The 25,024-nt window shown below is 39.8% G+C and overlaps 1 protein-coding gene and 1 non-coding gene across 9 annotated transcripts in view; both read right to left on the reverse strand.

The window, feature by feature from the left end:
• Positions 1–25,024, reverse strand: part of arid1b (AT-rich interactive domain 1B) — a 557,854-nt gene that overhangs the window by 13,286 nt on the left and 519,544 nt on the right. For all 8 annotated transcript variants that reach the window (XM_080200334.1, XM_080200331.1, XM_080200332.1 and 5 more), the window contains 5 exons: positions 24,712–24,884; positions 23,884–24,034; positions 17,162–17,281; positions 14,206–14,302; positions 10,132–10,915 (listed from right to left, as the gene is read on the reverse strand). In XM_080200334.1, coding sequence (XP_080056460.1) covers positions 10,132–10,915; positions 14,206–14,302; positions 17,162–17,281; positions 23,884–24,034; positions 24,712–24,884 — 1,325 coding nt within the window. The remainder of the gene's footprint in view (positions 1–10,131; positions 10,916–14,205; positions 14,303–17,161; positions 17,282–23,883; positions 24,035–24,711; positions 24,885–25,024) is intronic.
• On the reverse strand, positions 2,535–2,716 carry LOC145351276 (U2 spliceosomal RNA). Its single transcript, XR_013888380.1, has one exon. It is a non-coding gene; the product is annotated as a U2 spliceosomal RNA (small nuclear RNA).

Genomic DNA, 25,024 nt, shown 5'->3' on the forward strand with positions numbered 1-25,024 from the left:
ACTTTTTTTTTAATTCATTTATAGGAGGTGGGTGGCACTGCCTAGGCCAGTAGTTGATGCTCATCTCAGATTGCCTTTGAGTAGCCTGCTTGGCTATTTCAGAGGGCATATTAAAAGTCAATCACATTGTTGTAGGTCTGGAGTCACATATCAGGCAGACCAAATAAGGATGGAGTTCCATCCCAAAAGGACATTCGTGAACCAGATGGGTTTTTACAACAAGCAACAATGGTTTCATGGTCATCAGGAGACTTTTAATTCCAGATTGTTACTGAATTCAAATTTCACTATCTGTCATGGTGGGATTCAAAGCTGAGTCTCCAACAATACCACCATGTTACTGTCCCACCCACCATTCACCATTCAAAAAGTATCCTGTTCCATGCTTTTAGGGTTCAATGCGGATGACCTCACTTTGAAATCCATTTGCCACAATTTTGTCTATCCACTTAATCTATCAATGTCTCTTTGTAATTTTACACTGTTCACAGTCCCACCTATGTTTTCTGTCATTAGCAAATATGCTAAGTGGCTTTCTATCCCACTGTCGAAGTCAAGAATGAATACATTGAAAAGTTGAGGCCCCAACACTGATCTCCATGGCATACCACAAACGATTTCCTCTCAATCGGAGTATCTGCCCATTATCCTGAATCTACAGTTTAATGCACAGATAACATCCTAACCAGGTCCACTATTTGCCTTCAATTCCATGAGCTTCAACTTTACTTGTTAAAAAGGCATATATAAATACATGGATATAAGCTAAATAGAGGAATATAGTACAAAGGCAAGAAAATTAAGTTAAATCTTTATAAAACATTGGTTAGACCTCAGGTGGAGTACTATGTCCATTTCTTGGCACCATACTTCAGGAAGGATGTCAATATCTTAAAGAGAGTATAGAAAATTAATTCAAATGGTACCAGAGATTACGCGGAAAAAAGAGAGAAACTGGAGTTGTTCTGCACAATGCCAGGACGATTAGAGGCTAGACACAAAATCATAAAGGGTTATGTTGCCAGTGACGAAACATTTGCAATCAGAGGGCACAGATTTAAGGCCAAGGAACAAGAGGTGACATTAAGAAACTTTTTTTAAAGAAGTTATTTTGATCTGGTGAAAGAAGATTGAGTTGTAACTTTCAAAGAGGAATTAAATAAGTATTTGAAAAGGGAAGATTTGTAATGTTTTGGGGAAAGAGCAAGGGAGTGGATCAAATTGCAGACGGTATTTTCAAAAAGCTGTGAGTTAAATTACCTCCTTCTGAACTGTATCATTCTATAATTCTAAGGATATCTTTTAAAATAAAAGGACACACGTCAGATAGGTCACTGAATTTACAATCACTAGAACTTATCAATCCTTACAAATGTTGGAATCCCCTGTTGGTTAGGCTAAAAGTTACAAGTTTCTTTAAATGGGCCACAAACGATACTGTATTTTCTTAACACAGGAACACTGGGGCTTTTGGTGCTTTGAGCTTTCGCAACAGTATGAGGGTCTATTCAAATTGTAGCAGCTCTGTGGCACTTTCAGATTTCAGAATTATGTCAGCAGCAGTTCTGCAATATTGTCCTAAATATGGGAAGTGATAAACACTTCATTAAATTGTGGAACAAATATCACTATAGATGGAAAAGACATCTGGATGGGTACATGAATAGGGAAGAAATAGAGGGATACGGATTGAGTAAAGGCAGAAGGATATTTTTTAGTTTAGTTAGAGCATCATGATTGGCACACACTTGGAGGGCCGAAGGGGCCAATTCTTGTGCTGTATTTTTCTTTGTTCTTTGTTTTGTTTTTTAAAAATAAGCACGTGCAAACTTTAAGTTATGACTAATAACTTTGCATCTGTTTGTGGCTGAGGAATATGCACATGGTCATTATGGGCAGCCAAAGTCACTGCAGTGGTCAGAAAGCAATGCTCCCTCTTGATGGCAAACTGGCTGGAAACACCTGCAGAAACATAATCTCACTGAAGGCAGACTAGGCTTGAGGGGCTGAATAGTCTACTCCACCAAGAGTGATAGAAATATGGAACTCTGCCACAAATAGCAGTAGGTGCTTGCTCAATTAATAATTTTAAATCTGAGACGGATAGATTTTTGTTTGTAAGGGGTATTATAGGATAGGTAGCTGAGTCAATAGAGTCAGGACACAGATCACTCATAATCACACTGAATGGCAGAACAGATTCAATGGGTTGAATGGTCTACTTTTGTTCCCAGGAAAGGATTGTGTCAATCAGCTATCACATTGCTGGTGTGCGTCATCAAGCTCAGATGCCTGCCCGCTGATAGTAACATCTAATCTCAGGGTTGGCAATGACAGGTATTTATTTATCAGCTGACCCAGAAACAAAGGTACAAAATGAAAGTTTTTTGATACTGAAGCTACTAATTTACAGCATTGCCTCGAATGGCAAGTGTTGTCAGAGCCAGCTGTACAAATTAATTTTTTAAAAATCCAATTCAATCAAATCAAGTCCAATTCAGAGTCTCAACAAGTTGAGAGACATTCCTGATCCAAGTTGATTGGAGTAGGCATTGCTCCTCCTCCAAGGCTTGATCTCCTTTGCATCTTAGCCAAAAAGCCGAGATGCCACTTTTAAAAATTGCTTCAAATGAAGCTAAAATGTAGCCTAATATCTTCAACCAAGTACAGCATGTCAATACTACACTTGATCTTAGCCAAAAGGCCAAGAATAAATAGGGTGGGAATGTAGGTGAAACTATTGCCCGATTAGAAGTGCTTTTGCTTAGATTAGGCATGTAATTAAGCTATTGGGCTGAGCAATTTAGACAGGGTTGCAGGGAATCAGATTATCGCCGAAACAGGCTGTGAAAATTTGGTCTTTAGGCCTATCCAAATTTGGTTAGGCCTGATGAAGATGCATGTTTTGTGTATAAACACACTGTTATTTACAAAAAGATACATAAAGTTTGTCTAAGCAAGTTTAGTTAATCCATGGCTATTTAACATTCAGATCTACATCCTTCTGAACCTATTAATTAAATAGTTATGTATGCCGTTAACAGCAGTATCAGTTAATATAAGGAACATCGAGACCCTTATTGTTCAGATTTGTTTGGGCAATGGTATTCAAAGTTATTCTACACAAAGGTAACTAACTGTTACCTTTTCCATTCTGATTTTTTAAAAATATAAGAGTTTTTGAGTTGGGATATAGTATCTTATGTAATAAAGGATATCAAGTTGCATCTTCATGATGATGAGTTATTTAAAAAAAACATTCTGGTCATCTAAGACAAAAGCAAATTGCTCTTTAAAAAAAAGCAAAAGCAGCATCAAAGAGATATGAGATTTAGTGATGCTACTCTCCAGCTCTTGCAGTTGAAGAGAAGTCATGAATTAGCCTCTAATTGGGATCCATGTCCGACAAAATATGCAAAACATAGGTGTAGATGATAAAGTGGTATCATGCATTCGAATGAAGTTGAAGATGTGTTTAATGTAAAAAGTACAGGACAAGCAAGGGATATTACTGCAAATTCCTCAACTATATTTTACAGATAGGAGAGAGAAAGCGACACCTAACACACTTCTATAAATACCATTATTTTAACAGACTTGTAAATTGAAGAGTTCCATGAGAATTACTAAGAGAATAGAGAACAGTACTGACTAGTTAAAAAGGCCTGGTTTAAGAGTTTTCACACACTTTTTTTTATAAAGAATTAGCTATATTCAAAGCATTATATATCCTTCTAGTAATTATATGATGTATAGAGGAAGAAGCAAACAATGGACATTAACGTACATGTATAAACAAGCCTGAAATTCACCATAAACAATCATGCACAAAATACTGGTTGTCAGAAATGAACTGACAGGAGGGTAGGCATTAATATGGTAGTGGTTCAGCAAGGAAGGGCGATATTGTCTCTGCTATGGTAGAAGATGCAATGAGACAAATTCCACCTCCTCTACCAGACACTGAGCATTATCTGAATAGATTTAGATAAGAAAAGCTGGAAAGAGGCTTGCTTGAGTGGCGCATAAAGCATGGACTGTTTGGGTTAAAACTCCTGTTTCTGTGCTGTTTATCTTATTTAATCTTATAGGTAGATTGCAGAAAGGAAGATCAATATGGAACATTGCACACTTATAATAGATTACTTCATTTTCTATCCATTTAAATTAGCTAATGGTCCCCCAAATAGTTACTGAAATCAAAAATCTACTACTGTGTGGAATGCTCCTATTTGTTCTCATGGGTAACAGGAACAATGGTGCCCACTTAAATATGTACTTTTTTCCCCCAAAAGGAGGGGATGCTTGGTACAAGTTAGCAAGTCCTCATCCAAAGCTTCTACAATACAGCATTGTATGTGTACTGATGCTTCTGAATTCTTACAAGAGTGGGTCAGGTGTGAAAAGACACAAAATACAGATCTGTGCTGCCTTGAGCACATTCTTTATTCTCCATACAGCTTTATGCATAATATGACCTTGAAAACTCGAGTGCCAGATTTCATCAGGCATGAAATAAGTTACTATGCAAAATTTCACAAAGCAGCTGTAACTTGTTTTTAGTGAAGACTCAACAAGCTAAACCTTGCAGAACTTGTGGTAATGTGTGTAAAAGGCTGAAGAAGCAATGTGCAAGATTATAAGCACTTAGTACGAATATCAAAAGATATGCAGCATTAACACTCAATTTGTGAAGGTGATAAATTCTTGCACAGTAATGTAATTCAGTCCCCATTTTAAAGCCATGCATTACCATATAAATTCCTATATCCACATTTGTAATAGCATCATTCATATAAACGTGTCATGATGTAATTACATCCTTCTATTAGTAGCAACATTGCTTCATCTACATTGCTTGGAGGGTGGATTTACAATATAACAATGAGATACATGAGCAGACTATCTGTTTCAGTGATGTTTGATGTTGGAGAACTCTCCTTCCCTTCTTCAAATAGCACATTTAATCTTTTATAGTTGCTGACAGGCCCCAATTTAAATATTTGATCCAAAAGACTGCACCTCTGACAGTACAGCATTCTTTCAGTATTGAATTGGAGTATCAAACAGGGTTATGCATTCATGTCTCGTGAGTGGGACTTGAACATACAACTTTCAGACGCAAGAAGTGAAAGTGCCAATACAATAAATTTTGACACAAATTTATAATAAAAAAATTGACAAGTGTGTGCAGTATCGAGGTAGTAAATACATTTGTATAAAAATATATAGGGAGAGTTAATTCTGACAAAAAAATCTTACAGTCACATCTAAATTATGAACTGTTATTAACCGGGATTCCATTCCATAGTTTTTCCCAAACATTAAATACTTGCAAGCTCCTTCTGATGCCACTTCATGTCAGAGCACTAAATCCTAGATGCTAAATTATATATCTGAGGTTGTCTTGTGACAAGGCTAAAAACAAAAAACTGCGCCAGTCACATGAACCAGAAGTGGCACAGGTATATTTACCTCTCTGCCTCTCACTGCATCTTCTTTCCTCTCTTCACATTTGCAATTTTTATCTTATGATGTCCAGAGAAATCAATCTGCTATAGAGGCAAGTGCTCTTGTTTAAATGCCCTTGAGAATTTCTGTCTCATATATTTATTGCATTGACTCCTGAACTTCAGCATCAGGACTTTGATATTGAGAGACGTGAATTTATACAGTATCTTCATGTCTCAATACCAGACATCACTTCACATACAATTAATTATTTTCAAATATGATGACTTTGGTTATGTAGACAAGCGTGGCAGTAGCTTTTGCAGAAATAATCCACAAACAGATAAAATACATCGCCATTTCTCTTTGAGTGCCACTGATTAAAGAAGAATCACTGGCCAGGATGCCAGGAAATCTGCTATTCTTCTTGATTAGTGTCTTAAAACTTTTATCATTAGCAAAGACAAATGTGGCCTCTGTTTAATATCTTTATCAAAGAAAACCAATGGAATGTCTTATGTGCTGAATCCTGTGCATAGGATGTCAAGCCCTGGTGACTTGGAGAGGTGAGAGCGATACCATCCAAATCAAACTAAGACTACAATGTTGACATGCGAGAGGATGGTTCTGTCGACAATATTAAACTGGTGACTGCAGCAAACCCACATTTTCGGGGTCACTCCAAATGCAGTTTCTTAAACAACAAGGTCTTTTTGAACCTCTTTACACAAATGAATATAGGTAGAGGCGAGTGGTACTTGAAAGACGTTCTCTCATGATACATAAGATTAAATACAAAAGTGCCCTTCTAGTGCCAGAGAAAGCTAACATAGATGGTGTAAGGCATTAAGTAGTTATTTGAAAGCCTTAGCTGCTTGGGTGAAAAGAACGGAAGGACCAAAGGGTGGAATGATGCATTTAAATTGTTTCAAATAACATATCCCTACGACTTCTGAAAATACACATTTCAAAACAAGTATATTTACATATACTGGGCGGCACGGTGGCACAGTGGTTAGCATTGCTGTCTCACAGCTCCAGGAACCCGGGTTCGATTGCGGACTTGGGTCAACGTCTGCATGGAGTTTGCACGCTGTCCTTGTGTTTGTGTGGGTTTCCTCCGGGTGCTCCGGTTTCCTCCCACAGTCCGAAGATGTGCAGGTTAGATTGATTGGATATTGTTAAATTAACTCATAGTATCCCAGGGTGTGATAGGTGAGAGGGATTAGCAGGGTAACTAAGCTAGAACAGGGCCTGGGTGGGATTGTTGTTGGAGCAGACTCGATGGACCAAGTGGCCTCCTTCTGCACTGTAGGGTTTTTATGATTCTACATAAAATTATGTTAGCAGTCAAAATTACAGTTCGTGAAAAGTCAGGATGTGAAAGTTCTGAAGAAATCACATTCGACATGAAATGTTAACTCTGTTTCTCTCTCCACAGATGCTGCCTGACCTGCCGACTATTTCCAGCACTTTTTGTTAATGTATGTGAACAGATCAGTGAGTTAACTGAAGTTATCCCTTCACCGTAGCACTACCTGACATTTTGACCACATTTTTAAAAATAATTGAGTTCTGGGGAATCTTTCTGAAATGTTTGACTTCACAAGTATTATGAGTTGGGACAATTTCATTTGAGGTTAAGAAAGTATTTAACTACTCCCAAACATTTATACCAATAAGAAAGAAAGGCTTTTTGAGAAGGATGCGTTTTCTGCAGCTGAAAAAATAAGTTAAGGATGGTATCAATTTGAAAGAACACTGCACAAAATCTGCAAATTAAGGGTTGATCAGACGGTTGGTCAGACTTCAATTAGCAAAGAATGACCAAATAAATGAGGAGGAAGAACAGTGTGAGAGAAAGATGGCCAGTGATATAAAAGCAGATTGTATTAAACTTTCTATAAGTATTAAAATAAGAAAGGAACAACTAAAGCTACTGTTGGTCTTTGGAGGGAGTGTCTGAGGAATTGATAATGGAAAACAAGCAAAAATGGAAGAGGCACGGAACAGCTACTTTGTCTTCCCAATAAAAGACTTAGAAAATGTTCCAAAGACACTTGAAAATAAAAGGGAAGGAGGAACCTAAAACAATCACCAGGAAAAGGTGCTGGGAAAATTATTAGAGAAGTCCCCAGGATCAGATGGTCTACATTCTTGAGTCATAGAAGCATGGAAATAGGTCTTTCAGCCCAACTTGTCCATTCCTCCCTTTCTTTAAACCATGAAGCTAGTCCCAATTGCCTGTATTTGGCCCATATACCCCTATGCCCATGTAACTGTCGAAATGCTTCTAAAAAGACAAAATCGTACCTACCTCTACTACTACCTCTGCCAGCTTGTTCCAGACACTCACCACCCTCTGTGTGAAAGAATTGCCCCTCTGGACACTTTTGTATCTCCCTTCTCTCACCTTAAACATATGCGCTTTAGATTTAGATTCCCCTATCTTTGGAAAATATGTTGACTATCTAGCTATCTATGTTCCTCATTATTTTATGGACATCCATAAAATCACCCCAAAGCCTCTTATGCTCCAGGGAAAAAAATCCCAATCTATCCAGCCATCAAAGTCCTAGTAGCATCCTTGCAAATCTTTTCTGCACTCTTTCTAGTTTAATAATATCCTTTGTATTTTAGGGTGACCAGTATTGCACACAGTATTCCAAGTGTGGCCTTACCAATGTCCTGTACAACTTCACCAAGACATTCCAACTGCTGTATTCAATGTTCTGACTGATGAGACCAAGCATGCCAAATGCCTTCTTCACCATTCTGTCCACCTGTGACTCCACTTTCAAGGATATATGAACCTGTACCCCTAGATCTCTTTGTTCTATAACTCTCCCCAACGCCCTACCATTAACTGAATAAGTCCTATCCTGGTTCTTAAAAGAAGTGGTTGCAGATTTCTTAGATTCTGGAAGGATTTGAGTGGATTGAAAACTGACTAATGTAATAAATTTATTTTAAAAAGGAGACAGAAACAGGAAACTACGGGTCAGTTAGTCTAACATCTGTCACAAGGAAATGGCTAGAATCCATTAAGGAGGTCATCACAAGATACTTTGAAAATTATAATTTAATCAGGCAGAATCAACATAGGTTTTTGGAAAGGGAAATTGTATTTAACTTATTTATTAAAGTTTTTTTAAGAAGTTATAAACAAGCTGGATAAAGGATGACCTGCAGACTTAGTGTACTTGCCACATTGAACCTTACAACATGGTGTAGGAGATAACATATTAACATGGATAAAGAACTGATTGACTAACAGATAGCAGAGAGTATGGTAAATGAGTCTTTTTTCAGCTGGGCAAGCTATAATTCATGGAGTGCAACAAGGATCAGCGCTGGGGCCCTCAATTATTTACTATTTACATCAATTTTATGATTCATGTACCAGGACACCCAGATTCCTTTGTACCACTCGGTTGTGCAATCTCTCTCCATTTAAATAACATAGTGAAATGTTTCTCCAATTCCTTCTGCCAAAGGGACCTTTGCCAATGACACCAAGATAGATTGGAAAGTAAGTCAAGAGGATGTAGAAAGTCTGCAAAGGGTTTTAGACAGGTTAAATGAGTAGGTGAAAATTTGGCATATGGAGTATAATGTGGAAAAATATAAACTTGTTCACCTTGGCAGAACAAATTCAAAAAATAGTACACTATTTAAATGGATAGAGATTGCAAAACTTAGTGGTACAAAGGAATCTGGGTGTTCTCGCACATGAATCATAAAATGTTAGCATGCAAGTATAGCAAGTGATCAGGAAGGCAAATTGAAAGTTGTTGTTTATTGCAAGGCTAGTAAAATATAGAATTAGGGAAGTTTTACTGCAGTTATACAGCACATTGGTGAGACCACATTGGAATACCGTGTACAGTTCTGGTCCCTCTATTTGAATAAAAGATATAATTGCACTTGAGACATTACAGAGAAAGATCACTCGGTACATTCCTGGAATGAAAGGCTTATTTGATAAAGAAAGGTCAAGCTATAAATCATTGGCATTTAGAAGAATGGGAGATGATTTTATTGAAACATATAAGGTCCTGAGGGGGCTTGTTAGGGTGAATTGAGGAGGATGTTTCCTTTTTGGGGGAAGACTAGAACTAGGGGACACAGTTTAAGATTAAGGGGTCTTCCTTTTAAGACTAAGATGAGGAAAAATTTTCTCCCTCAAAGGGTCATCAGTCTGTGGAATTCTCTTCCCCAGACAGCAATGGAAGCTGGATCATTGAATTTATTCGAGGCAGAATTAGACAGTTTTTGAAAGAAAAGATGGTCAAGGGTTAAGAAGCAGACAGAAGTGTGGAATTGAGACCACAGCCAGAACAGCCATGATCTTATTGAACGGTAGAGCAGGCTTGAAGAGCCAATGGCCTATGCTCCATATGTTAAGCAGAAATTTCACTACACATGGAAATCGATCCCTTGCATAAACAATAAATTTTCTAACTTTTAGGATTTAACAACAAAACATTCCTTGCATGTTCTGCTTAAAACAAACTGCTTCATGTTATATCACTTGTGAATTATTTCAATCCACCATTTGAACATCTAGTATATTTTAACATTCAGCCAATGAAAAGTACTGGTAATATACTAGTACCGACAAATTATGTACTGAAGTCAAACTTAATTCAAATGTACAAGCTTTTTCAGTTTACTTACCAGTGTCTTTTGAGGTAAGTTTTCGTCTTGGTTTTAAGACTGGTTGTGATGCTTCCACTGAACCGGGAGGGAATGTAATTTCTCGCCTAACTGGTGGTGGCTGTTGTTGTGGAACAGCCACCTGAGAGGCTGGAACTGGAGGGCCAACTTTCTGCATCTTCATGGATGACAGGTAAGGGGACTTGTTGGGTGACATTCGGTTTTCTAGAGACCGCTGAAAGGGAGCTGGACTAGGAGCCCTGGAAATGTGGTTTGGCATTGAAGGAGTAGTCTGATAGGAGGGCTGAGAAGGTCGGGTGATAGGAGCCATGGAAGCTGAAGACATGTATGAAGGCTGACGCTGGTTAACATGAGAAGGCCATTGACTTTCATGATTCATTCTCTGGTCAGGTAATATCATTTCATCAGTGCGATTCATCCCTGCATATGGTGTTGCCTGCGGAGGTGCTCCGGGGCCTTGTCTATTTGGGTATGAGTAGGGCATATCATTCCGTGATTGCCACATGGCCTGCTGTGGCCCTTCAGTAGAGGATACTTGCATTGGTCCTCCCATCATTTGTGGTGGTATTCCATGTTGTTGCATTGGACCTGGGCCCTGCAGCCGGTCTCTATTGTATGTCAATGGATACTGGTTTTGCATTGGTCTCCTGTCTGGCCCAGAATAAGTATTTCCATATTGGTTGTACATTTCCTGCTGTTGGTTGCCATATTGCATGTTGTACACATCACTCTCATGGCGCTTTGGTGGGGGACCATACATACCATCCATGGGTCGTTTATAATTCTGCATGTTAAAACAAAAGTAAGACAAATATTGGCTACTGGCAAACATAGGACTATCATTCCACTCATTGAAGGAACATTGATTTATAGGTACAATCTACTGTTGACTAGACATAAAATCTAAATTCTGACCAAGATGCACATTTAGTAAAACAGTATTTAATTAGGAATCATAGAAATGAGAACCCTGTAGCTCAAAGAAAATTAGCCAGTTGGCAATTCACTATTTAAAACAAGCAGGAAGATATGTCAGGGTTCAAAAACTCATCAAATTAAATTTGCCTCACCTTCAACACATAAATATCTTATTCTTTCTATATTTTCTTCAACAGATTTTTCACCCATTGCTGCCAAACTGGGTAAGTGCATTGTACACCAAAGAGAAACCTTGCAACTATTAAATGCCTGTCAGAGAATCATTACAGCACAGGAGGTGGCCATTTGGCCCATCAGATCCATACTGCCTCATGGTAAAGCAATCTAATCAGTCCCATTCCCCCATTATCTAAGTTAACAATCAAATGAGAAAGGGATGAAAGTTTGGAGGGAGGATTTTTGATTCAAAATCTCACATCCTTGCAAATGAATGGAAAAATGATAAGGATAGAAAGATTTACTAGTTTCAGGTTAGGTTTAATCTTTGCTACGTTATCCTGATGATGCAAGTTTTGGGGACTTGCCCCGAGAGTGACATTGCAGAGCATGTGGTAATTTCTAATAAAGAACTGTCCAACTCGAGGAAAATATGCTTTCTTCTGGATTCAATTGTTTCCATAGCAGGTCCCGAGTGGACATCATGGTCCATATTCTGGATTCCCCACCATCAGGGGCATTCCTTCTGAATCCCCACTCTGTCAGAATTTTATAAGTTTCTATGAGATCCCCTCAGTCTTCCAAACTCCAAAAAATGCAATCCTAACCAACCTAGTCTCTCCTCATATGACAGACCTGCCATCCCATGAATCAGCCTGGTAAACCTTTGCTGTGCTCCTTCTATAGCAAGAACATCCTTCTTCAGAAAAGGAGGCCAAAGCTAAACATAATACTCCAGGTATACAATAACAGGAAAACATCCTTATTCATATACTCAAATCTTTTTGCTATGAAGGCCAACATACCATTTGCTTTCTTTACTGTCTGCTGTACTTGCATGCTTACTTTCAGCGACTGATGTATAGAGACACCACGGTCTCTATGTCCACCTCTCTCAATTTACACCCATTCAAATAATAATTTGACTTCCTATTGTTGCTACCAATTTATCCACATTATACTGCATCTGCCATGCAGGTGCCCACACTCTCAGCCTATCCAAATCATGCTGAAGCATCTCTGCATCCTACTCACAGCTCACCCTCCCACCCAACTTTGTATCAACTGCAAATTTGAAGATAATACATTTAGTTCCCTCTTCCAAATCATTTATATATAACGTGAACAGTTGGTACTCACTAGTGGTACGTGTGGTACTCACTGGTGGTACCCACTAGTCACTGCCTGCTGATCAGAAAAAGAACCATTTATGTTAACTCTGCTTCCTGTCTGCTAACCAGCTTTCTATCCATCTCAAGACCCTACCTGTAATCCCATATGCAAAGTTAAAGTATAGTAGCCTGCAATGCGAGACCCTGTCAAAAGCCTTTTGAAAGTCTAAATATACCACATCCACCAGTTCTCCTTGGTCAACTCTGCTAGTTACATCCTGAAAGAATTCCAATAGATTTGTCAAGCATGATTTCCCTTTTGTAAATCCATGCTCACTTTCATTACACTACTACTTTCCAAATGCTGCGCCATGAAATCCTTGATAATAGACTTGAGCAACTTAGCCTCACCGGTCTACAGTTCTCTGTTTTCTCTCTACCTCCCTTTTTGAATAGTAGCTGACATTAGCTACCATTAGAACCATTCACAATCCAAACATTTTGGAAAATGACACCATCAATAGATCTACTATTTCCAGGGTCACTTCCTTAAGTACTCTAGGTTGAAGATTGTCAGACCCTGGAATTTTATCCACCTTCAATCCCATCAATTTCTCCAAAATCATTTCTCTACTAATACTGATTTCTTTCAGCTCCTCATTAAAACTTGTTTATCTTGGAACCTCTGGTACATTAGTCATGTTTTTCCTTTGATGACAGAAGCAAAGTAAGAATTTAGTTCCCCCACCATTTCTTTGTTATCCATTATGATTTCTCCCGTTTCCGACTGTAAGGGACCTACATTGGTTTTTGTCAATATTTTTCTCTTTACATACATATAAAACCTTTACAGTCAGTTTTTATGTTCCTTGCTATTTTATTTTCGTACTCAATTTCCCCTTTCTTAATCAATCTCTTGGTTCCCCTTTTGATGAATTTTAAACTGCTCCCAATCCTCAGGTCTATTGCTTTTTCTTGCCAATCTGTATACTTCTTCTTTGAACCTAACACTATCTCTAATTGCCCTCATAAGCCATAACATGGCCTCAGTTCCCTTACCACCCTTGCTCCAAACAGGAATAAACTCGAGCTAACATGAGGAATAACCTTTTAGACATTGCATGGTTACGATCTGGAACGTATACTCAGAGTGTGGTGAAGGGATAATTAATTGTGACTTTCAAAAGGAAATTGGATAATTATCTTAAGAGAAACAATTTGCAAGGCCATGGGAAAAGGCAGGGAAGTGCGATTGGTGGATTAGCTCTCACTGTGAGACAGTATAGATATGACAAGCCAAATGGCCTCCGTCTGTACTGTTACAATTCTATAATTAGGTAATAGTGCAAGGAATAGGTAACAAAGATCTAAGGTTTGGAGCAAGAGGTACTGGGGAGATGAGAGGAAGATCTTTTTTATGAAGTGAGTGGCAATGACCTACAACTCATCACCTCCAAAGATGGGGTTAATGGACATGATCAATGATTTCAAATGAAATTGGATTAGTACTTGAGGAAAATAAACTTGCAGGGCTATGGAGACAGATGGGGGAATGGCCTTGACTGGATTGCTCCACCAAAAGCCAGCAAGGACATGGCTGACCGAATTGATATCCTCTGTGCCATAATTACTCTATAATAACTCTGTAAAAGATCATTCAAATTTTAAGGTCAATTTATATAGGAGAATGTGTTTTTGTGAACAGCTTTCACAACATGGAAATATTATGCTATTTGATATTATTTAAAACACAACAGCTGTAAGATACTAAATAAGGGAATGTAATAATGGTTCACAATCATTTAGTTTATTTTAATGATGAGCTTCATGGTTTTGTTTTTGTATTGTACAATTGTGACAACTTCACCTGCTGCTGTGGATACATTCCAGTCTGATGGCCTCCATATGCTGCCTGTCCTGAAGCAGGACCTTGCCCTGGGTATTGTTGCCCATAAGGATCATGCCTATAAAATAAATGTTTTACATAATTATGTATCTTCACAAGATGTAAAAGGTGCTGTTCCTAGTTGACAAGGTAAATTTGATTGCAAACCAAAAATTGTCATCCATAATTTTATCCAAAAGTTTGCTATCCCTAATTACAGTTAAAGTGTTAGGTCTAGCTCAATGAAGGCAAACATGGAAATTCCAATATAATTGCTGCCATTTTTGCTTAGTAAAATTCAGAGCAAATTAAAAACGCTATTCATACTCACCAAAAGGTTACCAGATAAGTATTTTGATAAAGATAATTCATATCAGCAGTCAAGCAACTTAATATTAACTGTTAATGCAGCATAAATACCTCCAATTATGTATTGAGTCGGAGGGAATGGGGGAGATCCTGAATGAATACTTTGCGTCGGTATTCACGAAGGAGAGGGTTCGGTGTCGTGCAGTGTCTTGGAGGGAGCTGTGGATCAGTGGCAGGAAATATCTATTATGAGGGAGGAAGTGCTAGGGCTTTTAGGTAGCGTAAGGACGGATAAAGCTCCGGGGCCTGATGGTATTTATCCCAGGCTGCTTAGGGAGGTGAAAGATGAACTTGCTGGGCCTCTGGCGCAAATCTTTGTCTCTTCTTTGGACACAGGTGAGGTCCCAGAAGACTGGAGGGTAGCAAATGTGGTACCACTGTTTAAAAAAGGTAGTAGGGATAACCCTGGAAATTATAGACCGGTGAATTTGACATCGGTGGTAGGGAAATTAATGGAAAAAATACTTAGGGGTAGGATGTATGAGCATTTGGAGCATTGCGATCTGATTAGGGATACGCAACATGGCTTTGTTAGAGGGAGGTCTTGCCTTACCAATCTGGTGGAATTCTTTGAGGAGGTGACAAAAACGGTTGACGATGGGCGAGCCGTTGATGTCATCTATATGGATTTCAGTAAGGCGTTTGACAAAGTCCCTCATGGTAGGCTGGTAGAAAAGGTTAAGGCGCATGGGATACAAGGACAGGTAGCTAGGTGGATTGAGAACTGGCTGGGCAATAGGAGACAGAGGGTAGTTGTTGAGGGGACCTTTTCGGGCTGGAGGCCAGTGACCAGTGGTGTGCCACAGGGCTCAGTACTGGGACCTCTCCTCTTTGTAGTATACATAAACGACTTGGAAGAGAGCGTATGTGGTGTGATCAGCAAGTTTGCGGATGACACCAAGATGGCAGGGTTGGCGGATACTGAGGTGGAATGTCAGGTGATACAGCAGGATATAGATAGGTTGGTACATTGGGCAGATAGGTGGCAGATGGAATTTAATCCTGACAAATGCGAGGTGATGCATTTTGGAAGGAATAATGCAGAGAGGAGCTACGTGATAAAAGGTAGACCGATTAGGAGTATAGAAATACAGAGGGACCTGGGAGTGCAGGTTCACAAGTCTATGAAGGTTGCGACACAAGTGGAGAAGGTTGAGAGGAAAGCTTATGGAATGCTAGCCTTTATAGGAAGGGGTATAGAGTATAGGAGCTGCCGTCTAATGCTTCAGTTGTACAGAACGTTGGTTAGACCGCATTTGGAGTACTGTGTCCAGTTCTGGTCACCTTACTACTGGAAGGACATGGAAACTCTGGAGAGGATGCAGAGGAGGTTTACCAGGATGTTGCCTTGCATGGAAGGACTGAGTTATGGGGAAAGGTTGGAGAAACTGGGACTTTTTTCCTTGGAAAGACGGAGATTGAGGGGAGACATGATAGAGGTATATAAGATACTGAAGGGAATAGACAGAGTCAATAGTGAGAGGCTGCTCCCTAGACTGGGTACAATTACGAGAGGTCATGATCTAAGGGTGAGGGGGGAGAAGTATAATTTGGATGTGAGAGGAAGGTTCTTCACGCAGAGGGTCGTGGGGGTATGGAACGCGCTACCAAGTAGGGTGGTGGAGGCAGGAACGTTGGACTTGTTTAAGGTTTACTTAGGTAGACATGTATCTGCACTGCTAGCTGTGCAGATACATGGATTTGGGCCTGTGTCTGTGGGAGTTTGCGCATTCTCCCTGTGGATGCGTGGGTTTCCTCCAGGCGCTCCGGTTTCCTCCCACGCCCCAAAGATGTGCTCTTAGGCTGATTGGTATACCAAATTGACCCTACACTATTCTCCCCTGAATCTGGCTAAGTTAGGGGTTCCACTCGCAGACACGCAGGGCAGGGTAGGTGTAGGAGGATGCGGCGGCGCGGGCTCATTGGGCTGAAGGGCCTGTTTCCCGTGCTGGGTTGTTCTTTGTTCTTTAATTAACACCAACTGTTTTAGCATAGAATCACAGTGCAGAAGGAAGCCATTTGGCCCATCAAGCCTGCGCAGACAACAATCCCATCCAGGCTATATCTCTGTAATTCCACTTATTTATCCTGCAAATCCTCCAACACATTTACTTGCATTGGGAAATTACCAAGAGTAGATGACTGCAGTTAAAAAGGAGCCAAGAGTTTCAACACATTGTTACCAAATTAAAACATTTAGTCTGGGTGAAAATGGTGTTTAGTGCAATTTCAGATTTAAAATCCTCAGAATGGAAGAGTCAAGCAGTCTCTCTAGCAATTGTGCTGGTCCATAATGTGTTCCAAGCAGAATGAAAATGTCTCCTTTCTCTGGGGGGTGGTGGGACTGGAAATTAAAGGCAGTTTTGAAAAATACTCAACAACACCGAGAAGATAGACTGTGATTTGTTTCCAATACTACAACAAGGCACTTTAGAGTTAGATGTGAGGTGGATCAGTTGATTTGTCTACCTACTAAGTCAGGGGAGAGAACGCTGGGCAAAAATTTACACTTCAAAAAACCAATAATCAATTGAATTAATACCAAAAAACCATACTTGTTATAATTTACCTTTGTTGTGCAGGATAGCGGTTTGGTGAGTACATGCTTGGGTCACTGTTTGATGGCATCATATTAGACTGACCTCCTGGAGGCCCCATACTGCCTTCAGGGCCCATCCCATGTTCAGGCCTAGAAGAAAAAAAAACAGAATTTGTTTCTATTGTTTCAAAGAACAAAGAAAATTACAGCTCAGGAACACGCCCTTTGGCTCTCCAAGCCTGCACTGACCATGCTGTCCGACTTAACTAAAACCCCCTACCCTTCCGGGGACCATATCCCTCTTTTCCCATCCTATTCATGTACTTGTCAAGACGCCCCTTAAAAGTCACTACCATATCTGCTTCCACTACCTCCTCTGGCAATGAGTTACTCTGTGTAAAAAATCTGCCTTGTACAGATCCTTTAAACTTTGCCCCTCGCACCATAAACCTATGCCCCTAGTAATTGACTCTCCCACCCTGGGGAAAAAGCTTCTGACTATCCACACTGTCCATGCCTCTCATAATCTTGTAGACTTCTATCAGGTCTCCCCTCAACCTCCGTCACTTCAGTGAGAACAAACCAAATTTCTCCAATATCTCCTCGTGGCTAATGCCCTCCATATCAGGCAACATCCTGATAAACCTTTTCTGTACCCTCTCCAAAGCCTCCATATCCTTCTGGCAGTGTGGCTACCAGCATTAAACACTATATTCCAAGTATGGTCTAAGGTTCTATGAAGCTGCAACATGACTTGCCAATTTTTAAACTCAATGCCCTGGCTGAAGGCAAGCATGCCGTATGCCTTCTTGACTACCTAAAGTTACAGGGTGTTCCGTCGGATATTCTCTGTTACTAGTCTAAGTGAGAAGTAATAAGTTACAGAACAAATTCAATTTTAATGAATATAATCCTAATTGTTTTTGTGACACTACTCCCAGCATTCAACCAACACACTTCCATCAGATAGAATCTTCTTACAAGCTGAGCCTGTTCAACTTTCAGCCTTCAATTCTTGAACTTCCTCTATCTGTAAGGTTCTTGCATACTTTTTCTCATAGTCTGACTGTTTTTGTTACTCTGTAAACTTTAGTATTTTCTCAACGGCATTAGCTTGCATTTATACAGTCCCTTTAACAGGCAAACACCCCTTCAAAGCAGCCCTGCACATTTCTCATCATTTCCTTTCTTCTCAATTCTTATTAATTTCTTTAAGTCACTACCCTTCATTTGATTTCATTTGTTTTTTTTATTGTCACATTGATTAACATACAGTGAAAAGTATTGTTTCTTGTACTCTATACAAACAAGACATACTGTTCATAGAGAAGGAAACAATAGAGTGCAGAATGTAGTGTTAGAGTCATAGTTAGGGTGTAGTGAAAGTACATTTGAAAGTCCATTCAAAAGTCTGACAGCAGTAGGGTGAAGTTGTTCTCGAGTCGGTTGGTACGTGACTTCAGACTTCTGTATCCTTTTCCTGACGGGAGGCGGCGGAAGAGAGAATGTCTGCAGTGCGTGGGGTCCTTAATTATGCTGGCTACTTTGCCAAGGCAGCGGGAAATGTAGACAGAGTCAATGGATGGAAGGCTGGTTTGCGTGATGGATTGGGCTACATTCACGACCTTTTGTAGTTCTCTGTGATCCTGGGCAGAGCAGGAGCCTTACCAAGCTGTGATACAACCAGAAAAAATACTTTCTATGGTGCATCTGTAAACGTTGGTGAGGGTCGTAGCTGATATGCCAAATTTCTTCTGAGTCGTCTGAGAAAGTAGAGGTGTTGGTGGGCTTTCTTAACTATAGTGTCGGCATGGGAGGACCAGGACAGGTTGTTGGTGATTTGGACACGTAAAAACTTGAAGCTCTCGACCCTTTCTACTTCATCCCCGTTGATGTAGACAGAGGCATGTTCTCCTTCATGGTGACAAATGCAGAAATACTTGCAGATCTCACATAGTATTGTTCAAGACCTACTGAGGAACTAATCAAATATGGGGAGAAATAGGCTTGGGCAGAAGTCACTACTGAAATTTAAAACAATGTTAGATTGTGGATTAAATTTTGGGATGCAGGAGGTAGCAGGTCTGGATGTGGGAGTGACAGTCTGATTTGTGAAAGAAAGAAAGAAAGAAAATTTAATCTAGGTTTGGAAGCAAAATGCATAGTGAGGTTTGGGAGTGGGACGCTGGTGGGCAGCGTGGAACATCCTTGAGTCTGATATTTTTGGATCCCCAGACGTTCCTGCATCACTGTGATGAAATGACAGATCTCATTAGCTTTTTATTTCTTGGAACATATACTAATTAATGTATTACAGCAATTACCATGTTCAAAGCAATACCATGGACAAAGGTCCATGACAGCAGTACCTTTTCTGCAAAATGACAGCATTGAATATTTTGGGGCAATGCTATTAAGGAGAAAACTGAAATTAAGGAGGAACGACTTTTGCAGTAACACAGATGAATAGAGCACAAAATAACAAATTAAATAAATAACCAACAAAAACTAAAATGAACACCAAACTCAGTGGTCATGATACTGACCACATAGGCACTGGAACCAAGCAAACACCAAAACATTTAAACATATATTATTTAATCATCAAATGAGGTAAAATCAGTCACTATTACTGATAAACAGACACACTATCCGAGACAATTAACTGTAGAAGGGATTAGCATATATTCTTTTAGTCTGGCACACAAATTCAAATTCTTTATTTATTAGTTAAAAGTAAGGCTTACATTAACACTGCAATAAAGTTACTGTGAAATTCCCCTGGTTGCCACTGCCCGGCATTTGTTTTGGTCAATGCACCTAACCAGCACATCTCTCAGAATGTGGGAGGAAACTGGGGCACTTGGAGGAATCCCATGCAGACACGGGGAGAACATGCAAACTCCACACAGACAGTGACCCAAGCCAGGAATTGAGCCTGGGTCCCTGGCGCTGCGAAGCAGCAGTGCTACTGTGTCCCCCTGCCCACTTCAATGGAATTTAAAGTTATTTCTCCATCAGCTATATTAAATTTACTTGTGCATTCCAATCTATCCACTGCACGAGGGTCCACATGAAAAGAATAACCTACAATTCAACACAAATTGAAATTTTTACACACGTCACAAAGTCCTGCAACATTAAATGGATAAAGTTAGCTTTAATGGTGTTCTTGAGACTGGGTTTAAATCACCACATAGCTGCCTATGCTATAGCATCGTGCATGCTAAATAGCAAAAGCAGCATGCTACACACAATGTCAAGTGAGCCCTCTGTCATCAGGTAAAACCTGTTGTGAATTAAACAACAGACAGCTCCACAGCCCCCTCCCATTTTCAACCATGGTAGAGCTCAACACGAGCATAAAGGAGTTTGCAACCATCTTCTGCCAGAACTGATGATCCTTCTCTTCTTTCTCCTGTGGCCTGTGCCATCATGGAAGCCATTCTTCAGCCAATTTGATTGATGCCACATGGCTTCAAGAAACAAGTAAGTGCATGACACAGCTTAAGTATTGGCTTTGAAAATATTGTATTTATATTGCTGAAGATCTGTACTTGGAAACATTGCTGGAATCTTTACCAAACTGCTTCATTACAGTTACACGACAATGGAAAAATTGGCTTATTCGCAAACAGCAGGACAAATTCAACCAGCCAATTACTGCCATATTGAATTATTCCCCATCATTAATTAAGTGATGGAAGATGCCAACAATGTTTGTCATCAGAGGCACATGCTCCCAATATCCTGCTTACTGATGTTATGTTTGGGTTCTGTTAGAACCACTTGCTCCTGACTTAATCACAGCCTTGATCAAACAGAAGGACTAAATTGCAGAAATGAGGTGACAACTAACTGTCTTGACAATAACTGAGGGGTAATACAAACTGGTCATTGGGATCTAGTGGTTCGGGTCAGACCTGACATAAATGAAGCCGGTTATATTGCTGAAAACTAATCATTTCAGACCTAAAGCACCTCTAAAGAAATTTCTCAGGACAGTTTCTTAGGTTTAACTACATTCAATGGTTTCATCAATGACCAAGGCCTCCTCATAAGATTAGAAAAGGGTCTGTTAAACTAGTATTTTGAGGGGGTATCAGAAAAGGTTGATGAGGGTAATGCTGTTGATGTGGTGCACATGGACTTTCAAAAGGCATTTCTATTCTTTGATCAAGTGTCACACAACAGACTGGTGAGAATAGTTACAGTGCATAAGGGACAAAAGGGACAGCAGCAATATAGATTGGCTGAAAATTGGCTGAATAATAGGGAGCAAACAGTAACAGTCAATGAGTATATTTTGGGCTTGAGGAACATTTGTAGTGCTGTTCCTCAGAGGTGGGTATTAGGCTCCTTGCTTTCCCTGACATATATATATTAATAATCTAGAATTCTGGATCTTGGTGTGCAGAGGACAATTTCAAAGTTTGTGAATCATACAGAACTTGGAAGTATTGTAATCTGTGAAGAGGGCAGTGTAGAACTTCAAAAGGACACAGATAAGTTCATGGAGTTGGTAGATAGGCAGCAGATAAAGGTCAATGTAGAGAAATGTGAGGTGATTCATTTTGGTAGGAAGAACATGGAGAGACAATTTAAAACAAGGGATAAAACTCTTGAGGTGATGCCGCAGCAGAGGGACCTGGATGTATATATGCATAGTTCATTGAATGTGGCAGGACAACAGGAAAGAGCAGTTAATAAAGCATATATTATTCAGGGCATTATCAATTGGGACTTAGGGTGCAAGAGCGAGTAGGTTATGCTGAAATAAAAACAGAAAATGCTGGATAAACAAGTATGCTTGTCAGCATCCATGGAGAGAGAAACAAAGAAATGTTTTAAGTCTATGAGTGGGATTTTATGGCCTTGCTTGTCTCAAAATCATAAAACCCTGTTCAAGATCACAGACTTCTCACCTGCTCCAATTCCCTTGGTGGCGGGACAGTAAAATTCTGGCCCATATGACCTTTCTACAGAACTAAACAAGAATGGAAATGCTATATTGGAGAGGGGATGGGGCAGAATGGAAAGTCGGGGTAGGTCAGAGCTAAGGAGAGATTGACATGAGGCAAAAGGGCAGCTAATGGTGCCATTAGGGACTGAGGAGTGTTAATAGTGGCAGAGGTAAGGTAGCAAAATGTGTTAATAGGAGAACTCAATAGGAGCAAAACTGAACAACAACAGTGGCCATATAGAGGAAGGGTGGGGTTGTGTTGGGACAAATCAAGGAAATTGAATAACAGAAGGGAGTCAAGATGGAAGGGAAAGTTCACAGGTAATGCTGAAATTACATAAGACACGAGTTAGACCTCAGCTGGAGTGCTGTCTCCATTCTGGGCGCCACAGTATAGGAAGGATGTGAACGCGTTGGAGATGGTGTAGGAAAGGTTTACAAGAATGGTCCCAAGAATGAGAATCTTCAGTAATGAAGATAGATTGGTGAGGTTGGAACTGTTCTCTTTGGAAAGAAGGTGGCCAAGAGGAGATATGATAGAAATATTCAAAATCATGAGGAGGCTGGGCAGGGTAGATGGGGAGAAACTGTTCCCGCACATAAAAGGATCAAGAATAATAGGGCATAAGACTTAGTGATTTGCAAAAGAAACAAATGCAATGTGAAAAATAACTTTTTTTTTACACAAGTGGTTCAAATCTAGAATATGCTACCTGGAAGTGTTCTGGAGCAGGTTCAATCAAGGCTTTTAAGAAGGCATTAAATGATTATTTGAATAGAAACAACATGCAGGAATATGGAGAAAAGGTAGGGGAATGGCACTAAGCCAAGAATCACAATTGGAGGGTCAGTGCAGACATGCTGGATCAAATGGTCTTTTTCTGCGCTGTAGCGATCCTGTTTACTGATTTGTATGCCTCAGATAAAATCTTCTCATGCATCGAGAACTGGACAACATACAGGCTTAAGCTGATAAGTGCCAAGTGTCCAGTAATAAAACCACACAAGTGTTGGGCAGTGACCATTTACAAACACCTTTGATGACATTCAATTGCATTAGCATCAGTGAACCTTCATCAGCAATATCCTGAGGTCATTACAGACCAGAAGCTGAACTAGGCAGTCACAAAAACTGCTTGTCTATTAAAACATGTGCGAGGCTAGGTATTTTGCAGCTCACCTCCTGACTTAGAATACTCTCTCCATGATCTACAAGGCATATGAGGAGTGTGATGGATTATTTTCCACTTGCCTGAAGGTAAGTAGCTAAAATAACACTCAAGCAACTCTTCACTATTGAAGATGAAGTAGTCTGCTTCATCAATTAGCCATCACTGGTTCCTGTGAGTGGAATGTGCATTACCTACAACTCATCAAGGGTTCTTTGACAACACCACTCAAACGCAATAGATGCATGGGTGAACATTGTCACCCCCCCCCCCCCCAAGCTCTGTGCACACACACCATCCTGAATTGAACATATATTTGCTGTTGTTTCATAGTTTTTAGGTCCAAATCCTGGAAATTCCTAAATAGCAGCATTGTGGGAGCACCTTCACCATGCAGGCTGCAGCGGTTCAAGATGAAAGCTCACCACCAAGTTCTCATATCGACTTGGGAAAGCAACAAATGTTGGTCTTATCAATGATATGCAGATTGAGAGAATGAATTAAAAAAATAGAATTCCTTTGCTTACATGAATTTCATTCTGAGCTTTGGCATACCTCACTTTATCAAATTTGAAAAATTCACTACTATTTTGATGAAAAAATTCCTCATTGGGATTTACCTTCTTTCATAGCCAGATCCATAAGCATACTGCTGCCGCTGATTCATATTCAAGTTAGTCATCCCTCCCGATGGAGTACGGTTGTACAGATCTTGGATCCCACTGTTCGGCATTACTCCAGGAGGCATAAAAGGGTCATTACTTCCAGGCACTATGGTGAAATAGGTAAAGTTAGTTTAAAAACAGATCATTATGGCAGAAATACTAATTTCGAATTCCTAATCATGTGAAATTGACTATAAACAATTTCTGCTAATTTGCCTCCATGTAAAATAAATGGATATCCGATACATAGAACAGTTTCAGAAAAGGCAGAACTGTTACCGATTTAAGTCATGATTATGTTGATTACTACAGCAGCTTAAATTAGTTCCTTTGTGGTTTTTGATTTTAAGTTGTATAGGATACACCAACTATCACAGGAACAAATATCAACTAATCTTGCTTGTTTCATTATATTGATTTAGAACCATAGAATCTGCATTGACAACAGTCCCACCCAGGCCCTGTGTAACCCAGCATATTTACCCTGCAAGTCTCCCTGACACTAAGGGGCAAATTATCATGGCCAATCAACCTAACCCACACATCTTTGGACTGTGCGAGGAAACCAGAGCACCCGGAGGAAACTCACACACACACGGGGAGAATGTGCAAGAACTGTGGAGGGTCTTATTCATTCAATCCCTGATGCATTACCAGGAGAGTGTTGATATATATTGCAATTATTTTTTGAAGTGCAGTATACAGAGCAATGGCTGTATTTATGAAAGTGCTCAAGGTCAAGGGCAAGCTGGAAAAGGTTTTTTAAAAATAAATATTAGCTACCTTTTCTCATACCACCAAAGGGATCCTTATTAGGTTCATATGACATTCGGCTCATCATTTCAGGCATATTCATGCTCGGTTGGTATGGTGTATTTGGCGTCATAGAACCCCATTTCTGGAAAGCTGGGTCGCTAACATCCGAGAAAGGATCCTGCACACTGATTGCATTATTCCTGTTCCGGTTAAAAATAGAGAAGCTGATAACTGTAAACTGATACAGCTCAATAATTTCAGACAATCAAATTCAATTAAAATACTGTTTTTTATTTCCAACATTTCAAATCACTTATAAAGCTCCCCCCCACCTCCCTCA

This window comes from Carcharhinus amblyrhynchos, chromosome 12 (assembly GCF_965287045.1).
Source record: "Carcharhinus amblyrhynchos chromosome 12, sCarAmb.v2.hapA, whole genome shotgun sequence".
In the NCBI taxonomy this organism is placed as follows: domain Eukaryota; kingdom Metazoa; phylum Chordata; class Chondrichthyes; order Carcharhiniformes; family Carcharhinidae; genus Carcharhinus; species Carcharhinus amblyrhynchos.